The 15,652-nt window shown below is 36.1% G+C and overlaps 2 protein-coding genes across 2 annotated transcripts; both read right to left on the reverse strand.

The window, feature by feature from the left end:
- Window positions 1–5,235: 5,235 nt before the first annotated feature.
- LOC115990956 lies at window positions 5,236–6,197 on the reverse strand. The gene is made up of 2 exons (XM_031114722.1): window positions 5,572–6,197; window positions 5,236–5,488 (listed from the first exon to the last, which is right to left on the reverse strand). Exons 1-2 carry the CDS (start codon window positions 6,195–6,197, stop codon window positions 5,236–5,238), a joined length of 879 nt encoding a protein of 292 aa, XP_030970582.1.
- Window positions 6,198–6,551: 354 nt separating this feature from the next.
- LOC115990957 lies at window positions 6,552–6,929 on the reverse strand. The gene has a single exon (XM_031114723.1). It carries the CDS (start codon window positions 6,927–6,929, stop codon window positions 6,552–6,554), a length of 378 nt encoding a protein of 125 aa, XP_030970583.1.
- Window positions 6,930–15,652: the final 8,723 nt, after the last annotated feature.

Here is a 15,652-nt window from a genome sequence, read left to right on the forward strand (position 1 = left end):
AGTTCCTCAAAAAAAAAAAAAAAAAAACTACCAATCACAATTTATCACATAAGACAATAGTGATAAAAGATAAAAGTGTATAGTATTATAATTATTCATAAAAGAATGGTTGATTTATGTTGTTTATGACAATGGCCTTTGCACTCTTGATAAAAAATACTATTATTAAAAATAAAAATAAAAAAGGGCTAGATCAATTTTTGGAATGTTTTATATGGGTCAAAGTTGATTGAGTTCAACCTTTGTACTTGCAGAAGAGGAAGCTGGAAGCTCTTGTTGAAGTCAGTAATCATGCGTTGTTAGTAATGTATTTAGTTGCCTTGTAAGGCGATTGTGGGACATCTTGTAAATTATATTTTCAAGGATTAAATTATGCTTAGACTTTAAAGTTTAGGGGTTGTTTTTTGATAATTTACCTTTCAAAGTTTTCATTTTGACTATTCATGTCTTTTGTTTTGTTTTCATATTAGCATTACTGTCCATTTCTATTAGTAATCTGACAATTAAGGGTCCGTTTGGATACAGCTGAAAACTGAAAACTGAAAACTGAAAACTGAAAAACACTGTAGCAAAATAATTTTTAAATGTGTAAATAGTATCGTGGGTCCCATTTTTAATGAAAAAGTTGTTAAAAAGTGAAATTTGTGGGTCCGTAAACAGTACACAGGACCCACATGTGACTGAAAATCAGTTGAAAAGTCAAGCTTTTCGGCTAAAGAAAAAAAAAAGGGAATGCAGAAACGCAAACGCGTTTGGGAAGCGCAAAACGCGCTTCCCAAACGCACTCTAAGTGTCAAATAAATGCAATATATAAAGACACATCACTCATAGAAGTCCACTTATGTTAATAATCTAACCATTAAATGCTAGGTAAGTGTCGTCTATAAAGACACATCATCCATACGAGTCCATTTTAGTTAGTAATCTTAAGTTTCTCAAAAAAAAAAAAAAAAAAAAAAAAAAAAAAAAAAAAAAAGAAGAAGTTAGTAATTTTAATCGTTAAGTTCCAAGTAACTGTCATCCATTAAAATATGCCACCCATATTTTTTTTTGAGAAACATGCCACCCATATAATGCCAAGTATCACTAGATTACGAATGGAAATAGATAACAAAAAAGCGAAATCACACGTGAATAGCAAATAATAAATGTCTTCTGTTATATATATATATATATATATATATATCAGGGACGAACCTAAGGGTGGGCCCAAGGGGGCCTGGCCCCGCCGACCCAAAGATTTTTTTTTTTTTTTTTTTACTTATTATATTTTTCATTTTTGTAGTTGGCCTCCCTCTTCCAAAACCTTAGACCCCCTCCTCTCTAATCAACCTAACCAGCCTAGCCCAACTAGCAACTATCCAACCTAAAAACTTAATAAAAATAATAAAAGTATTTATAATGGTGATTGTATTTTAGCAAAAAAAAAAAAAAAAAACTATTTTACCTCCAAAGAACCAAAAAAACCATGTTTAAGGACTCAATTTGTAATGACCCTAAACTGGTATTGAGTTCGTACGTTAAAGGCCCAAACAATAAAATTTATAGAGCGTGGGTGTTCAAGAACTAGGTTAACTCTAAAAGAAAAATGATTAAACCACACATTTATAGATGAATTAACACAGCTATAACAATTAATTTTTTCTTTTGAAACAAGTTTAGTTCTTTTGTTCTTAAGGCTTTCTTCTAAGTACTCTTTGTTTTCTGATGTTCCGATCCCCTTTTCTCAATGTTTTCTTTCATGTTATATACTGCTCTTTTCATATCATCTTCACCACACACGTGTAAGTTGGGTTCAGGAGATCTCTTTTTGTCCCATCTCACACCTTCTGGAACCTCCAACTAGCAGCTGTAAGGCTGCTCCATCACTGTTCAGACATCACCTCCACATTAATACGACCAGAGAGTTGGTTGAGAGGCAATTAATGCGGAGGCAGCTGTTGTTATAGATATTTGTTTGTCTTCTCTTTCTTACCCTTGGTCTCATATCCCACTTTTAGTGGTAACGTAGTTCCGAAGTACGTTTGTAATAAGGTGGCGTTCTAGTCGTCCTCGGACTCATATTGCCGAGAAGGATTTTGTCCTCGGACGAATACTGAATTCACCTTACGTGGTATCTACTCTTCCTTTCGTTTGATTACCCGTACAACCTGATATGGGCCTCCTCGGACAGTTTTACGTCCTCGGATGGGCCACAGGCCCAATTAACTTGACTTTAATAATTTTAGTGACTAATCGGCCCCCACACCATGTTTTATTGGAAAATCTAAAACTAAATTTTTTACAACTACAATAAATTAGTATAAATATTAGTTGATTGTAGCAAATTGTTAAAAATAAAATACAATATTTTACTAAGATTCTCTCTCTTCCTTCAATTAAAAAACTCAAATTATCTCTCTTCCTTTATTATTTTAATGAGTTGTTTATATTATTTTAAATGAAGTAATAAAATAAAATAAAATAAACATTTGATGTTGGGTGTATTATAAAGTGAGGTGGAAAAATAGATAAAGTAACTTTTTTAAGATGATAAATGCTAAATGATTTCATCTTAATGTATTAATAAACAATAATTTTGTGTATTTATAATTTGTTAATACTATATGGATGCCTATTTGGAGTTTGTTTTTTTTTTTGCTTATACTCCAACCCCCTCTAGCTTGAAATCCTAAGTCCGTCTCATTAATTCTCACGATCAGTAAATTATATTATTCATGAATCATGTACACAAAATTTAAACTACAAAAACAAGAGCAAAATTCGATTAATCAACTCAAAGATACATAGATTACAAAATATTTAAAAATATTCTGAGCAAATCCAAGAAATAAAACCCAACATTAGAGTAAAGAGAATGTTAACCCCTGAAAATCAATGCCCAAAGAAAGCATTACATGTAAACCTTGTTACTAGTCATTGTGACATATTATATATGAGATCATTTTCCAAAAACTTGTGTGGGTAGGTTGGAGTAAGTTTTCCTATTGAATAAATCACTAGAAATGCACAAAGATCCACAAAATGTGTGCTACTGAGCTAGTTGAATCACCCCAAACAAGTGAGGAAAAGAGGCCAATAAATGCCAACTAAGTTACTTTCTCAAATATTACAAGTGATAAACTGATACTCACAAAATTTAAGCTATTAAAAGTAACATCAAACAACAAAAGTATCAACATGCATTTAATTAGTTTTAAAATTTTAATTAATTTAACAAACATATCGCCACACATAAGCATATGATACATAAACCTATTGTTAAATATATTTTTTTTTTAAGAAGAATCATATTGTTAAACATGAACCTATAACAAATAAATTATATATATATATATATTCTAAGGAGTATCATTATTCGGGCATTTTCGTGGTGGATTCACATGGTGCAATTTTTTTAGCAAATGATGGAAATACATAGTATATTTTAAGTGTCACACTAAGTTTGGATAGTTGAATGTGTGTCTTTTTATTTTACATATCACTCTTTGACCAGCAACATGAGCGGATTAATTATGGGGCTTTTTATAGGTAATTTCTTTATATGTTTGCTACAGGACTCACTTCAGATAAGATTGTACATCTACAATTCCAACTAATTATGAATACATCTTGTACCATAGTTGAATCTATCGTAGCAGGCTACCATAGTGAAAAGAATGGTTCCTAAAGGACCCTCAAATTTTCTGATACAGCTATCTATACAGGTTCAATTTTCTGATACTGTTTTTTTATGGTTGGGAAATCTAAGACAATAATACCAAAATTTGTGAACATGGATTCTTTTCATATTAAGGTTAGTAAATATTAGAGTAATATTATGGTTAAACCTTACCAAATTAAATTTATAGGTTTTTAAATGAATGGACATGATCTATATGTACACATATAATTGAGTTTGCACCTTCTATTAATGTACACTACCTAAAATGTATGTTTATTTTTCCAATAGTAACTACCAAAAAAGGTACAAGTTTTAGAGAATATGGGTGATTTTTTTTTTTTTTTTTTTTTGGAAGAGGAAAACACCCTCAAAATTCATTAAATAGAAGTAGAATCAAAATACAAAGCCTCCACAGCTGGGGGAGGAGAATCCTTAATCCATACAACATCCTCTAGTAAGTCCTTAGCATATCGAACTAGAACATGGGCAACAGTGTTAGCGCTTCTTTTGACCATTGTTATTGATTCTGTTCCGTTCCGGCCGGAATATTTCGTATCGGCATGCAAACCGGTACCATAATACCCTCTATTCCACCTCGGGTCAAATTTCGGCCTATTTCGGAGTGTTCAGGCCATTCCGGCCAATTTCAACCTATTTCGGCCGAAGTACAAATTTCGGCCGGTACCAGATTTTGGCTTTTAAAAAAAAAAAAAAAAATCATACCACCTTCTTCTTCTTGGTTTTCTTTTTTTTCTTCTTCTTCTAGGTTTCAGACCCTTCTTCTTCTTCTTCTTTTTTCTTCTTCTTCTAGTGGGTTTCGGACCCTTCTTCTTCTCTTCTTCTCTTTTTGATTTTTTCTTCTGGTGTGTTTCAGTTCTGCTGTGGGTTGCCAGTCTGCCTTTCCTTTTTTATTTGTGTGCTGTACAGGTAATGTATGTTACTATTTGTCAGCCTTTCCTTTAAATGCTACATCCTTTGTTTTAAATTTTTTATTTGTTTAGTTTTTGTCAGCCCACATAGTCCTCTTTTGTCACTTGTGTTTTAAAATTTGAAAATTTTTTTTTTTTTTTTACTCTCAAAATTTGAATTTTTTCTTTGCTTTGTTTTTGTGAGCCCCACATGACTAACATCAAGTTTTTTTTTTTTTTTTTTCATATTATTACTCTTATTATATTTTATAAATGAGTGAACTGATACTTATTATTATTATTATTATTATTATTATAATTTGGGCTTAAAGATTACATATTAGTTGAAATATGTAATTATAACTTCTTTAAAACCCTTAATAATTTATATAGGTTTTTTTATTAATAATATATATATTTTTTATTATAAAATAACGTAACTCCAAAACACTCTGAAACGGTACGCCGAAATAGGTCGGTACCGAAATATTCCATTCCAATGGACAAACCAAAACGGGCTTCGAAACAGTATTTATAACATTGAGTTTTGACAAAAACAACCTGCAACCAACTAAGTCTATTAAGCATGCAAATCACATCCTGGAGAATATGGCCCAACCGAGACAACAGCCCTTTCCTCGAACTTAAGGCATTCATGAGAGCTTAATTATCTCCCTCAAGAACCAGTTCTAAAAATCCACAGTCCACCGTAAACTCCACTGCACTGCGACAAGCTAGTATCTCGGCCTCTTCGCTGCACATCACTGGTGGACCCTTTGCCAACAGAGCCGCCATGACTTCCCCTCTATCATTACGAATAACAACTCCAATACCAGAGGCACCACCTTCCTGGAAGATCGAACCGCCAAAGTTAAGCTTGAAACAAGCTACAGGGGGTGGTCTCCATCTTGACGGACTCGGTAATGTGGCAAAACCGAATAGTTGAACGTTAGCACGCTGAAACTCCACCATACAATCTTGCACACATTTGATTAATACCTCAGGTGGTTGCAGCTGCTTCCCATGTAATATGCCATTTCGTTGCAAATAATCCAGGCTTGGACAAGGAAATGCTTAAGTTCATCAGAGAACAAACGGCCAATCAGCTCCTCCATAAGCTGAAGCATGTCAGCTTGGTCTCCAACACACTTCTGCAAATGTGCCAAGCAACCTGCCCATACGTCCCGCGCCACTCCAAATTTCCACAAAGCATGTATTCCCGTTTCAGCTTCAAACTTACACACCTCACACCTATTATCCTGGATGATCCTCCTGTGCACCAAATTCACCCAGGTGGACAGAATATTGCGACATGCTCGCCAGCCAAACACTTTGATTTTGTTTGGCACCTTCAGCTTCCACAGAGCCCTCCATACAACACCTCCCACAACTCCATTGGAACTCTTTGCCCAATCCACCTCCTTTTGCAATTGTCGAGCCACATGATACCCTGACCTCACAATGTATTCTCCTGACTTGGTGAAGGTCCAAAACAGAGAATCAGATATAACTCTTCTACTTAGTGGCACACGCAGTATAACTTCCCCATCTTCATGGTTAAAATTTTGCATGATAAACTCTCTATCCCACCACCTTGTATCTGGGTCTATGAGTTCAGCAACCATTAAATCTTCTTCTACAGCATGAGTTGGATATAATACCTTCTTGGTTGGATGGTTGGGAATCCACGCATCCCTTAGAACACGGATTGAAGCTCCATTGCCCACTCTCCATCAAGACTCCCGTTGAATTATTGGCTTGGCTGCCAATATGCTCTTCCAAGTGAAAGAGCTACTAGGAGAGTCTGTGGCCTCCAAAAAAGTGCATCTAGGAAAATATCATGCTTTGAGACATCGGAAAAGCAAGGACTCTTGATCTTGTAGTAATCTCCACCCTTGTTTGGCGAGCATGGCCAAATTGAATTGTCGTAAATCCTTGAAACCCATTCCTCCTTCCAACTTTGGTCTAGTTAATTTTTCCTAACTCAACCAATGGATCTTCCTTTCATTCCCAATTTGCCCCCACCAAAACCGAGCACATAGAGCTTGAAGTTCTTCACACAACTTAGCCAGCAATTGAAAGACACCCACAGTATAAGTTGGGATTGCTTGAGCCACTGCTTTGATAAGAATCTCCTTTCTTGCTCTTGATAACTTTTTCCCTTTCCACCCTTGGAGCTTTTTCCACACTTTATCTTTTAGAAACGAAAAAGTATGGTATTTCTTCCGCCCCACTAAAGTCAGTAGGCCTAAGTAGGATTCAAATTTGTCCTCTTCATTCACCCCCAACAAAGCCTTGATTGCGTCTCTATGCTGAGAGGAAGTATTACTGCTGAAAAAGACTGACGATTTATCCATGTTTATACATTGGCCTGAGGCTTTCACATACAACTTCAAGATCTCCATAACTGCCCTTGTCTCCTTATCTATGGCTTGGCAAAATAATAGGGAATCATCTGCGAACAAAAGGTGTAAGATACGGGGAGCTCACCTACAAATGGATACACCATGAATAATCCCTTCTAATTCTGCCTTCTGCAAAAGAGAAGTGAATCCTTCTGTACATAATAGAAAGAGATAAAGTGATAAAGGGTCTCCTTGGCGGATTCCTCTAGAGGGGTAAATCAAACCATATGGCTTTCCATTAATTAAGACTAAAAAAGAAGGAGAAGTGACACAACTCATTACCTATCCACCCAATCACTAGGGAATCCCAACTTAAGCATGATTTTTTTTTTAAATACCCATTTTACCCTGTCATATGCTTTGCTGATATCCAATTTCATGGCAAATGTCCCAGTTTTGCCTTTCTTCCTTCCATGCATCGTATGTAGAGCTTCATAAGCCACCAACATATTATCTGTAATTAATCTTCCTGGCACAAAGGCAATCTGGGTTGGAGAAATAATTTGAAGCAGAATTTGCTTCAACCTGTTGGCTAGCACATTTGCAATAATTTTGTAAATGACATTACAAAGGCTAATAGGCCTAAAATTAGAGACCTTAACAGGATTTTTAATTTTTGGAATGAGCACAATATAACTATGATTAAGGGCAGGAGGCATACAACTAGTATTAAGGAATTCAAGAACAGCAGACAAACCATTATCACCAACAATATGCCAAAACTTTTGATAAAAAAGGGCATTCATACCATCTGGTCCGTGAGCCTTTGTAGGTCCCATTTGGAAGAAAGCTGTTTTAATTTCATATAAGATATATTCACTGGACAGTATTTGTTGCATTTCAATGGACACCTTTTATTGTACTGCTTCTAAACACTCCTTAATCCGGGTGCATGAACCTGTGGAGAACATATTATTAAAATAACTACTCCTGCCACTTCTTCTATTTCCTCACGCCAACTTCCCTGTGGGTCCAAGATTCCTTTAATGAAATTCCTCTACCTTCTCTAAGTTGCTTTTAAGTGAAAAAAAAACTTGTATTTTTATCACCATGTTTGATCCAATTCACACAAGACCGTTGAGCCCAATATACTTCCTGCTTTCTCAGCCATTCATCCAGCTCCTTGCTTGCTTGAATAAACTCACTTCTATGCTATATAGTGGGAGGAGCACAAGTCAACCATTCAATCCACTTTTGTAAGGCCTTTATCTCTTTTGTGCCAAGATGAGTTTTAGAAGCTCCCCAAGCTCTCAACTCCGAGCTACATCTATTTATCTTCAACCATCTCTAATGCCATCTCACCTACTTCACTGCTTTCCCATGCCTCTTGAACTACTTTGGCGCAATCATCCCACAACAACCACGCTTCTTCAAATTTGAACCCACACTCTCTTCTTTCATGTCGTCTCAGTGCTGCATGGCTTTGGAGGATCAAAGGGAGATGGTCCGATGCATGCAAAATAATGTGCGTAATTGTAGTTTCAGGAAACTTCAACTTCCAAGCTTCATTAGCCACAGCCCTGTCCAATCGTTCCCTAGTATTGGCAACTTCAAGTCTTCTATTATTCCAAGTGTATGGATAACTAATAAACCCTAGGTCAGCAAGATGGCAAAGCTCCAAAGCTTCTTGGAATGCATCAAGTTGTTGGGGTGGAGCTGGTCGGCAACTTAACTTTTCCGTCGAACTCAACTTCTCATTAAAGTCCCCAATGCATATCCAAGCACCATCAACGTATGAGTAAATATGGGAGAGAAGGGTCCAAGACTTAAAGCGGTCTTTTGTCTCTGGCCACCCATAAAATCCGGTAAGCAACCATCTAAACCCATCACTCTCAGTCACCTAAGCAAAAATTTGGTTATTCGAAAATTTAAACATTTCCAACCTTATATCTTCTTTCCATAACATAGCAAGTCCACCACCCAATCTTGGTTTTTTAACAACAAATTGATTCTTGTAAGGTAACTCACTACACCACTGTTTAATACCTTCGATATCGAGCCTAGTTTCCATAAGGAAACAGATATCAGGAGCTTGGTCCTTTACTATTTTGTGAAGGCTACAAACTGTCCAAGGGTTCCCAAGCCCTTGGCAATTCCAGCTCAGTATTTTCATTACTTCCGGTAAGGGTGGTCGTCCACCCCCACCGATATGTTTTTTGTGATACCATCTTCCATGACAACCTTGGAGCGTTTGTGGGACGTAGGCTCTGTGTCTCTGTTGCATTCTGCAGTCAAGACATCTTCCAATCCTCTTTTACCCATCATGGACTTCATAATAATACTAGTTGTCTCTATTGGCCCAACATCCATTCTATTCAGCCTAATCCATGTTAATTTTGGCTTATTGGGCTTTAACTCCATATAGCCCAAACTTGAATTGGTTGTGTTTGACCCACCCTTTGACTCATCATTCAAATTTGGATGCATATCTCCACCTGGCGTAAGTTTCGGCATAAGTTCAGCCACGTTTGAAATTTGGGCTGCATTAACTTCCGAGATTTTTTTTTGAATTTCTGGACCGTTCCCTCCAACCTCGTGGTTTCCATTCTGGATTTTTCGGCGTGCTCTATAGTCTGGTACCCTAGCCGTTGCTGTCACCGCTTTAAGCCTCTCATCACTCTTCGTGGCTGTTACATCAATTCTACCCGTTGGTTTGGACCTCATTGGACTATCCTTACCCCAGCGTGGTGGGGATTTACTCCTTCCATTATCTACTTTCAGCCAATCCTCGTATTGGTATTCAACAAGAGTATCCTTCTTCAATGCTTCAAAGTGCACTGAACAATGACGTATATCATGACCAAGGACCCCGTAATAATGACAAAAAAATGGCAACCTTTTATACTTATACATAAGCCAGTGATGTTTGCCGTCCGACCCCAATAGAAAACCACCTCTCCGAAGTGGTTTGGAAATAGGAAGGGCTACCCTAACTCTCAAGAAAAAATTCTAATCATTTATGCGCCACCTGCGCTCCACATCCTCAACCATCCCCATCTTATTCCCCACCTCCGTTGCCACATTTAGGGACATCACATAGAAAGGCACCCCCCAGATTTGGACCCACAGTAAGCATGCTCCAAAACTACATTGTTTGCACTCATACCCGACCTTCATTGAGTGAGCATTAAAAGCTGATTATCAAATGTCCACGGGCCACCCCTCAAAATCCGGTCTAGTTCATACTCCGACTAAAACTTGAATTGGAATAGGTTAATGCCCACCTCAGAAATCTGCAAACCTTTGTTGAGACCCCACGCATGTCGCAGTGTATTTTTCGCTGCCTTCCTGTTAAAGGGTTTGCACGTTAGGAACTTCCCTATCAAACTCAGTACACAACCATCAATCTCGTCCATCCTTCCCTCATCAGAGACCTGTATGTCTTCTTCCTCTTCTGACGTTAGCTTTAGATTGACCATGCATTCAACCACATCCTCAGCCATAGTTTCAAAATTTATCACTAAGAAGCGCGGGGTTGTGCAGAGATAGTATTAAAGTAAAAGAATAGTTGAACGATTAGAGAAAAACAAAGAAGGAAAAGGCCCTTGGAAACACCAAGGGAGGCAAGGCTCATTTTCACGAGAGAGATAGCTCCTACAAGAGGAGAGCTCGACCAAAATTTAAGTTATGGGTGATATTGAATTAGATGAATCACCCCCAACAAGTAAGAAAAAGATGCCAATAAATGCCAATTGAAAGGAGTAACTTGCTTAGTAACCATTTTTAAAAATGGACACAAACATTCAATAAGTTGCAAAATTTAATTAATTTAAGAACATTTCTCTAGTTATAAACATATGTCTATACATAAATGTGTTAAACATAAACTTGTAACAAATGAAAGATAATAAAAAGAATATATATATATATATATATATAATATGTTCAGTTCATGTGCATATTTTAATGTCAATATTCTTTTAGTAGTACTATTACAAGTGATGAACTTATTTTCACAAAATTTAAACTCTAAAAGTATCATCACATAAAAAAGAATCAACATGCATTTCATTAGTTGTACAATATTAATTAGCTAAAAAAATATTTCTATACACATAAAAATATAAAACCAAAAATTGTAACACGTGAAAGAAATTAAATGAAATGCCCCCAATAACGTTTGGAAAAGAGGCTATTAAATGCCAACTAAGATGAGCGACATGCTCAACTACCCTTTTTAGAAAGGACAAAGTTTAGCTATAAAATTAGTTATAGTCTTAGGCTATAACCTTACTCAATATCTTTTCATTAGAGGTGAATTTTGACAAATCCATCATTGGATTACATCTTCTTCTTATATCCTCAATACTTGCAAAATTTCTAAAAAATTAAAAATTAATAGCAATGTCATCAATAATTTTTTTAAATTGCAACTTTTTTGTAGTTTAAAAGTATGCATAAAATATAAGCTTAAAAATCATATGGTAAATAATATTTGATTGACACAAAGTTTGACATGTGTATTAAAAGCATAAAGAACATGCACTTCAACGGTTAGATTTTCAAAATATGCATTAATGTTTATTTTATTAAGTAAGGTTGTAACCTTAAACTACCATCAATTTTGTATCTAAACTTTGTCATTTTAGAAATGGACATAAATATTACAACTGATGAACTTATACTCACAAAATTTAAACTTTTACAAGTAACATCACACAATAAAAGTATCAGTGTGCATTTAATTAGTTACAAAATTTTAATTACGAATTAACTCAATAAAAAATTAAACTAAAATTATAAGAGAAATAGAGAGAACTTTAGATGGGGAGCTTAAAAAAATAAATAATAATAATAATAATAATAAAACAACAACAACAACAACACCACCAAAACATATCAACCCAAAGTAGAGATATTAAAAGATATAAAAAAATTTCAACCAAAGTAGAGTTGCAAGAAAGAATGAAAAATGGAGAGAGAGAGAGAGTATAATCACCTTTTCAAAATAAAATATAGGCGTAAATGCACTTTTAGTCTCTACATTTTGACTTTTTTCCATTTTAGTCCTTACATTTTATTTTTTCCACTTTTAGTCCTTAAATCAATTTACGCGTTCCATTTAAGTCCTTGAAGCTACCTTCCGTCACTAATCTAACGGGCAAACTAACAGATGAATAAAATAATAATAAAAAATTTACTGTAGCATGCCACATCAGATTATAATTTAAAGTATTTATTTTTCAATTTTAACAAAAGAAAAAATATGAGTTGCCCAGATCTAGGTTCATCTTCAACAAGAACACCAAAGAACACAAACCCAGATTTTAAACATAACAACACATGCCCAGATTTTCTTGCATTTTCTTGCCCTTTCTTGTCAACCAAACACAAACACTAATCAATCTCCAGCAAGAACACGAACACAAACCTAGCAGCAGATCTTCTCAGATTTTCTCAAACCACAAAACCCAAATATACAAAATCTCAACTCAAACCCAGATTTTCTCACCTTTCAATCAACAACGAAACCTCTAGCAAATAAAATTCATAAACCCAGAAAATTCAGCATAAAAACACCATTAAAAAAAAATCATAAATTCCAAAGCCCCCATCCTCAAACCCAAACAAAATCATTTCTCAATTCTTTTTCATTCATTGTTTGGTTGCCAAGAAAATGAAAGAATAAAAATTTGGACAGCACCATCAAAGTCCATTTAGTCTCCCTACTCTTTCGTCTCCATAGTCTTTCTAGACAAAAACACAAACACCTAAACTACAAAAAAAAAATCTCACAGTGGAAAAACCCACAACAAGCTCAACGTGTCAACGAGTCGACTCGTCACAATCGGCGATCTCCACGGCGATTTGGAGAAGTCGAAGCAAGCGTTACAACATAAACGACTCCGGCGACTGGACCGACGGGTCAATGACCGTGGTTGAAGTCGGCGATGTACTCGATCACGGCAACGATGAGATTAAAATACTCTATTTTCTCAAGAGACTTCAATGGCAAGCGGTGAAAGCCAGCGGCAAAGTCATCACCATGAATGGTAACCACGAGACCTTGAACGTGGAAAGAGACTTCCTGTACATGTCGGAATCGGGTTGTGAAGAGTTTAGGGTTTGGGCGCACAACAACATGATGCGCTGAGAGCCATTGAAATCCTCCGTCGACATCCAACCCAAATGGAACATGCTTGACCAGATCCCCTTCTCCACCTTCTGTTCTTGTTCTTATGTTTTTGGTGTGTTCTTCTTTTCTTTTCTTTTTTCTTTTTTTTTAACTCATATTTTTTCTTTTGTTAAAATTGAAAAATAAATATTTTAAATTATAATCTGATGTGGCATGCTACAGTAAATTTTTTATTATTATTTTATTCATCTGTTAGTTTGCCCGTTAGATTAGTGACAGAAGGTAGCTTCAAGGACTTAAATGAAACGCGTAAATTGATTTAAGGACTAAAAGTGGAAAAAATAAAATGTAGGGACTAAAATGGAAAAAAGTCAAAATGTAGGGACTAAAAGTGCATTTACGCCTAAAATATAAGAGAGAATAGAAAATTTATAAAATAAAAGATGATGAGAAGGGAAATTCAAAATAAAAGGTTAGCTAAAAACAAAAAATTATTCAAGCTATGTTATGTAATAGAATAACGCTAAATAATTATATATTATATTTATTATCAAATAGGAGAGAGAGAGAGAGTATAATCACCTTTTCAAAATAAAATATAAGAGAGAATAGAAAATTTATAAAATAAAAGATGATGAGAAGGGAAATTCAAAATAAAGGTTAGCTATAAACAAAAAATTATTCAAGCCATGTTGTGTAATAGAATAACGCTATATAATTATATACTATATTTATAATCAAATAGGAGAACATCTAATAACCAAAAACAAAAAAAAAAAATAGCAACTTAAAAAAACACCTAAATTAGATCAACTTAAAATATAGTTCAACACAAAAATTCATTAACCTAAAGTAAAGATGCAAGATTGAATTAATTATCCACTAAAAACACATACACATATATATACTAGCCTTTAAGCATGCGCTCCCACACGTGCTTAAAGGCTCTTCTTATTTTTTTTCTCTAAAGGTTAATAATTTGCATTCATCATAATTTGAAATTATTACATTTTTTTAATCACAAAATTATATAGGGCTGTGATGAGATGTATATGAAAAAAAAAATTCACCAACAAACACATAAATCATCACATCCCCAGGCAATTTTGTATTAGAAAATTGCTTAGAGGCTAGTATAGAGTATGGATGTGTTGATTCAATATATAAAATAATAATAAAAAATGAAGGTTTTTTTTTTTTTTTGGTTTAGCATCATAATTTTTCATTTATATCTGTGGGGACCGGCCCAGAATAATAGGCTGGCTGGGCCCTGGGCCCGTCCGAGGACCCATCTGTCCGAGGAGACGTCGTGACCTAGAATCCCTATCCAGGCCCGCGGGGGTAAAGAGAACACGTCCGAGGAGTCATTCCTTCTCGGACGTTCCAAAATCTGGATCAAAGGTGCATCCCAGCTACTGTAGTCTCCCTTCCAAGCACGTAAAAAGAAAGGAAACCCAAAATATCTCAACAAAGGCTGTCACCACCACATTAAATGCACCATAACTACTCTCCTGGCCGCATTAATGAAGAGAAGACTCCTGAACAATGCCACCTTGGTCACTGCAACTCACAAAGAACTGATAAGGGTGTCTGATGTGACAGGTGCTCAAGTGAGGGTTTGGATGATCAACAAGTGTAAAGCCCAGATGATAGAAGAGGGTCTATATAATATGTAAAAGTCCCCCAAGAGAAGGGGACGAGAAAAAATAGAAGGAGAGAGGGAGGAGAGAACATTGTAGAGGTTTTATTTGCATGAATCTGGGCCCTTTAATCAAGTTGGAGACCATATCATCTGAGAAGGATCTCTCTTCACTGTTACCTCCTTTTGTTCTAGTTTCTGTGTCTCCTGAGTCCATGCAACAAACCGAATAAGCCAATTGGAACCAAGTTCTTTAGCCCATTCTCTACAGAAATTCATTGTGTGGGACTTTTTGGGCCAAGGCTTGACCAACAAGGATCGGGTCAACTAAAATCGTGTCCCTACAATTGGCGCCGTCTGTGGGAAGAATTAGAGTATCAGTAAGCACAACGGTTGAGCATGGCAGAACCAGGTCCACACCAAGAGAATCCTCACCAGGTTAACCCTCAACAGACAGAACCCGTTGAGTCCCAGCGACAAAATAACCCTGCCAACCCAGGCAGCAAAATGAATCATGAGGGAAGCGTACATACTACCCAGACAAGCCAAAGTCATACCCAGATAGGTAGTCACGTATCCCAAAGGCGAAACAGTCATTAGGCCATGCAGCGAGAGATAGATGACCTGAAAAGGAAGTTGCGACGTGCACAGCGCAAGCGATCTCCCTCCAGTTCAAATGCGTCATCTAACGAAGAGGACGTGAGTTATCGACGGAGATCGAGAACACCCCCAAGTGAAACCTTTTCTTGCGAGAAGGAGTCTCGCCTTGTATGAAAGTACGAAAGCCCATCCAGTAAGGGTTTAGGAAACGATGCTATGAATAGGGCACTAGACCAGATTTCAAGATCACCCTTCATGTACAGAATTGAAGGGGCTAAGTTTCCTCGACGCTTTAATCAACTAACATTCGCCATCTACAACGGCCGAGCAGACCCGGTGGAGCACGTGAGTTAGTTTAAC

Source organism: Quercus lobata, chromosome 5 (assembly GCF_001633185.2).
Source record: "Quercus lobata isolate SW786 chromosome 5, ValleyOak3.0 Primary Assembly, whole genome shotgun sequence".
Taxonomy (NCBI): domain Eukaryota; kingdom Viridiplantae; phylum Streptophyta; class Magnoliopsida; order Fagales; family Fagaceae; genus Quercus; species Quercus lobata.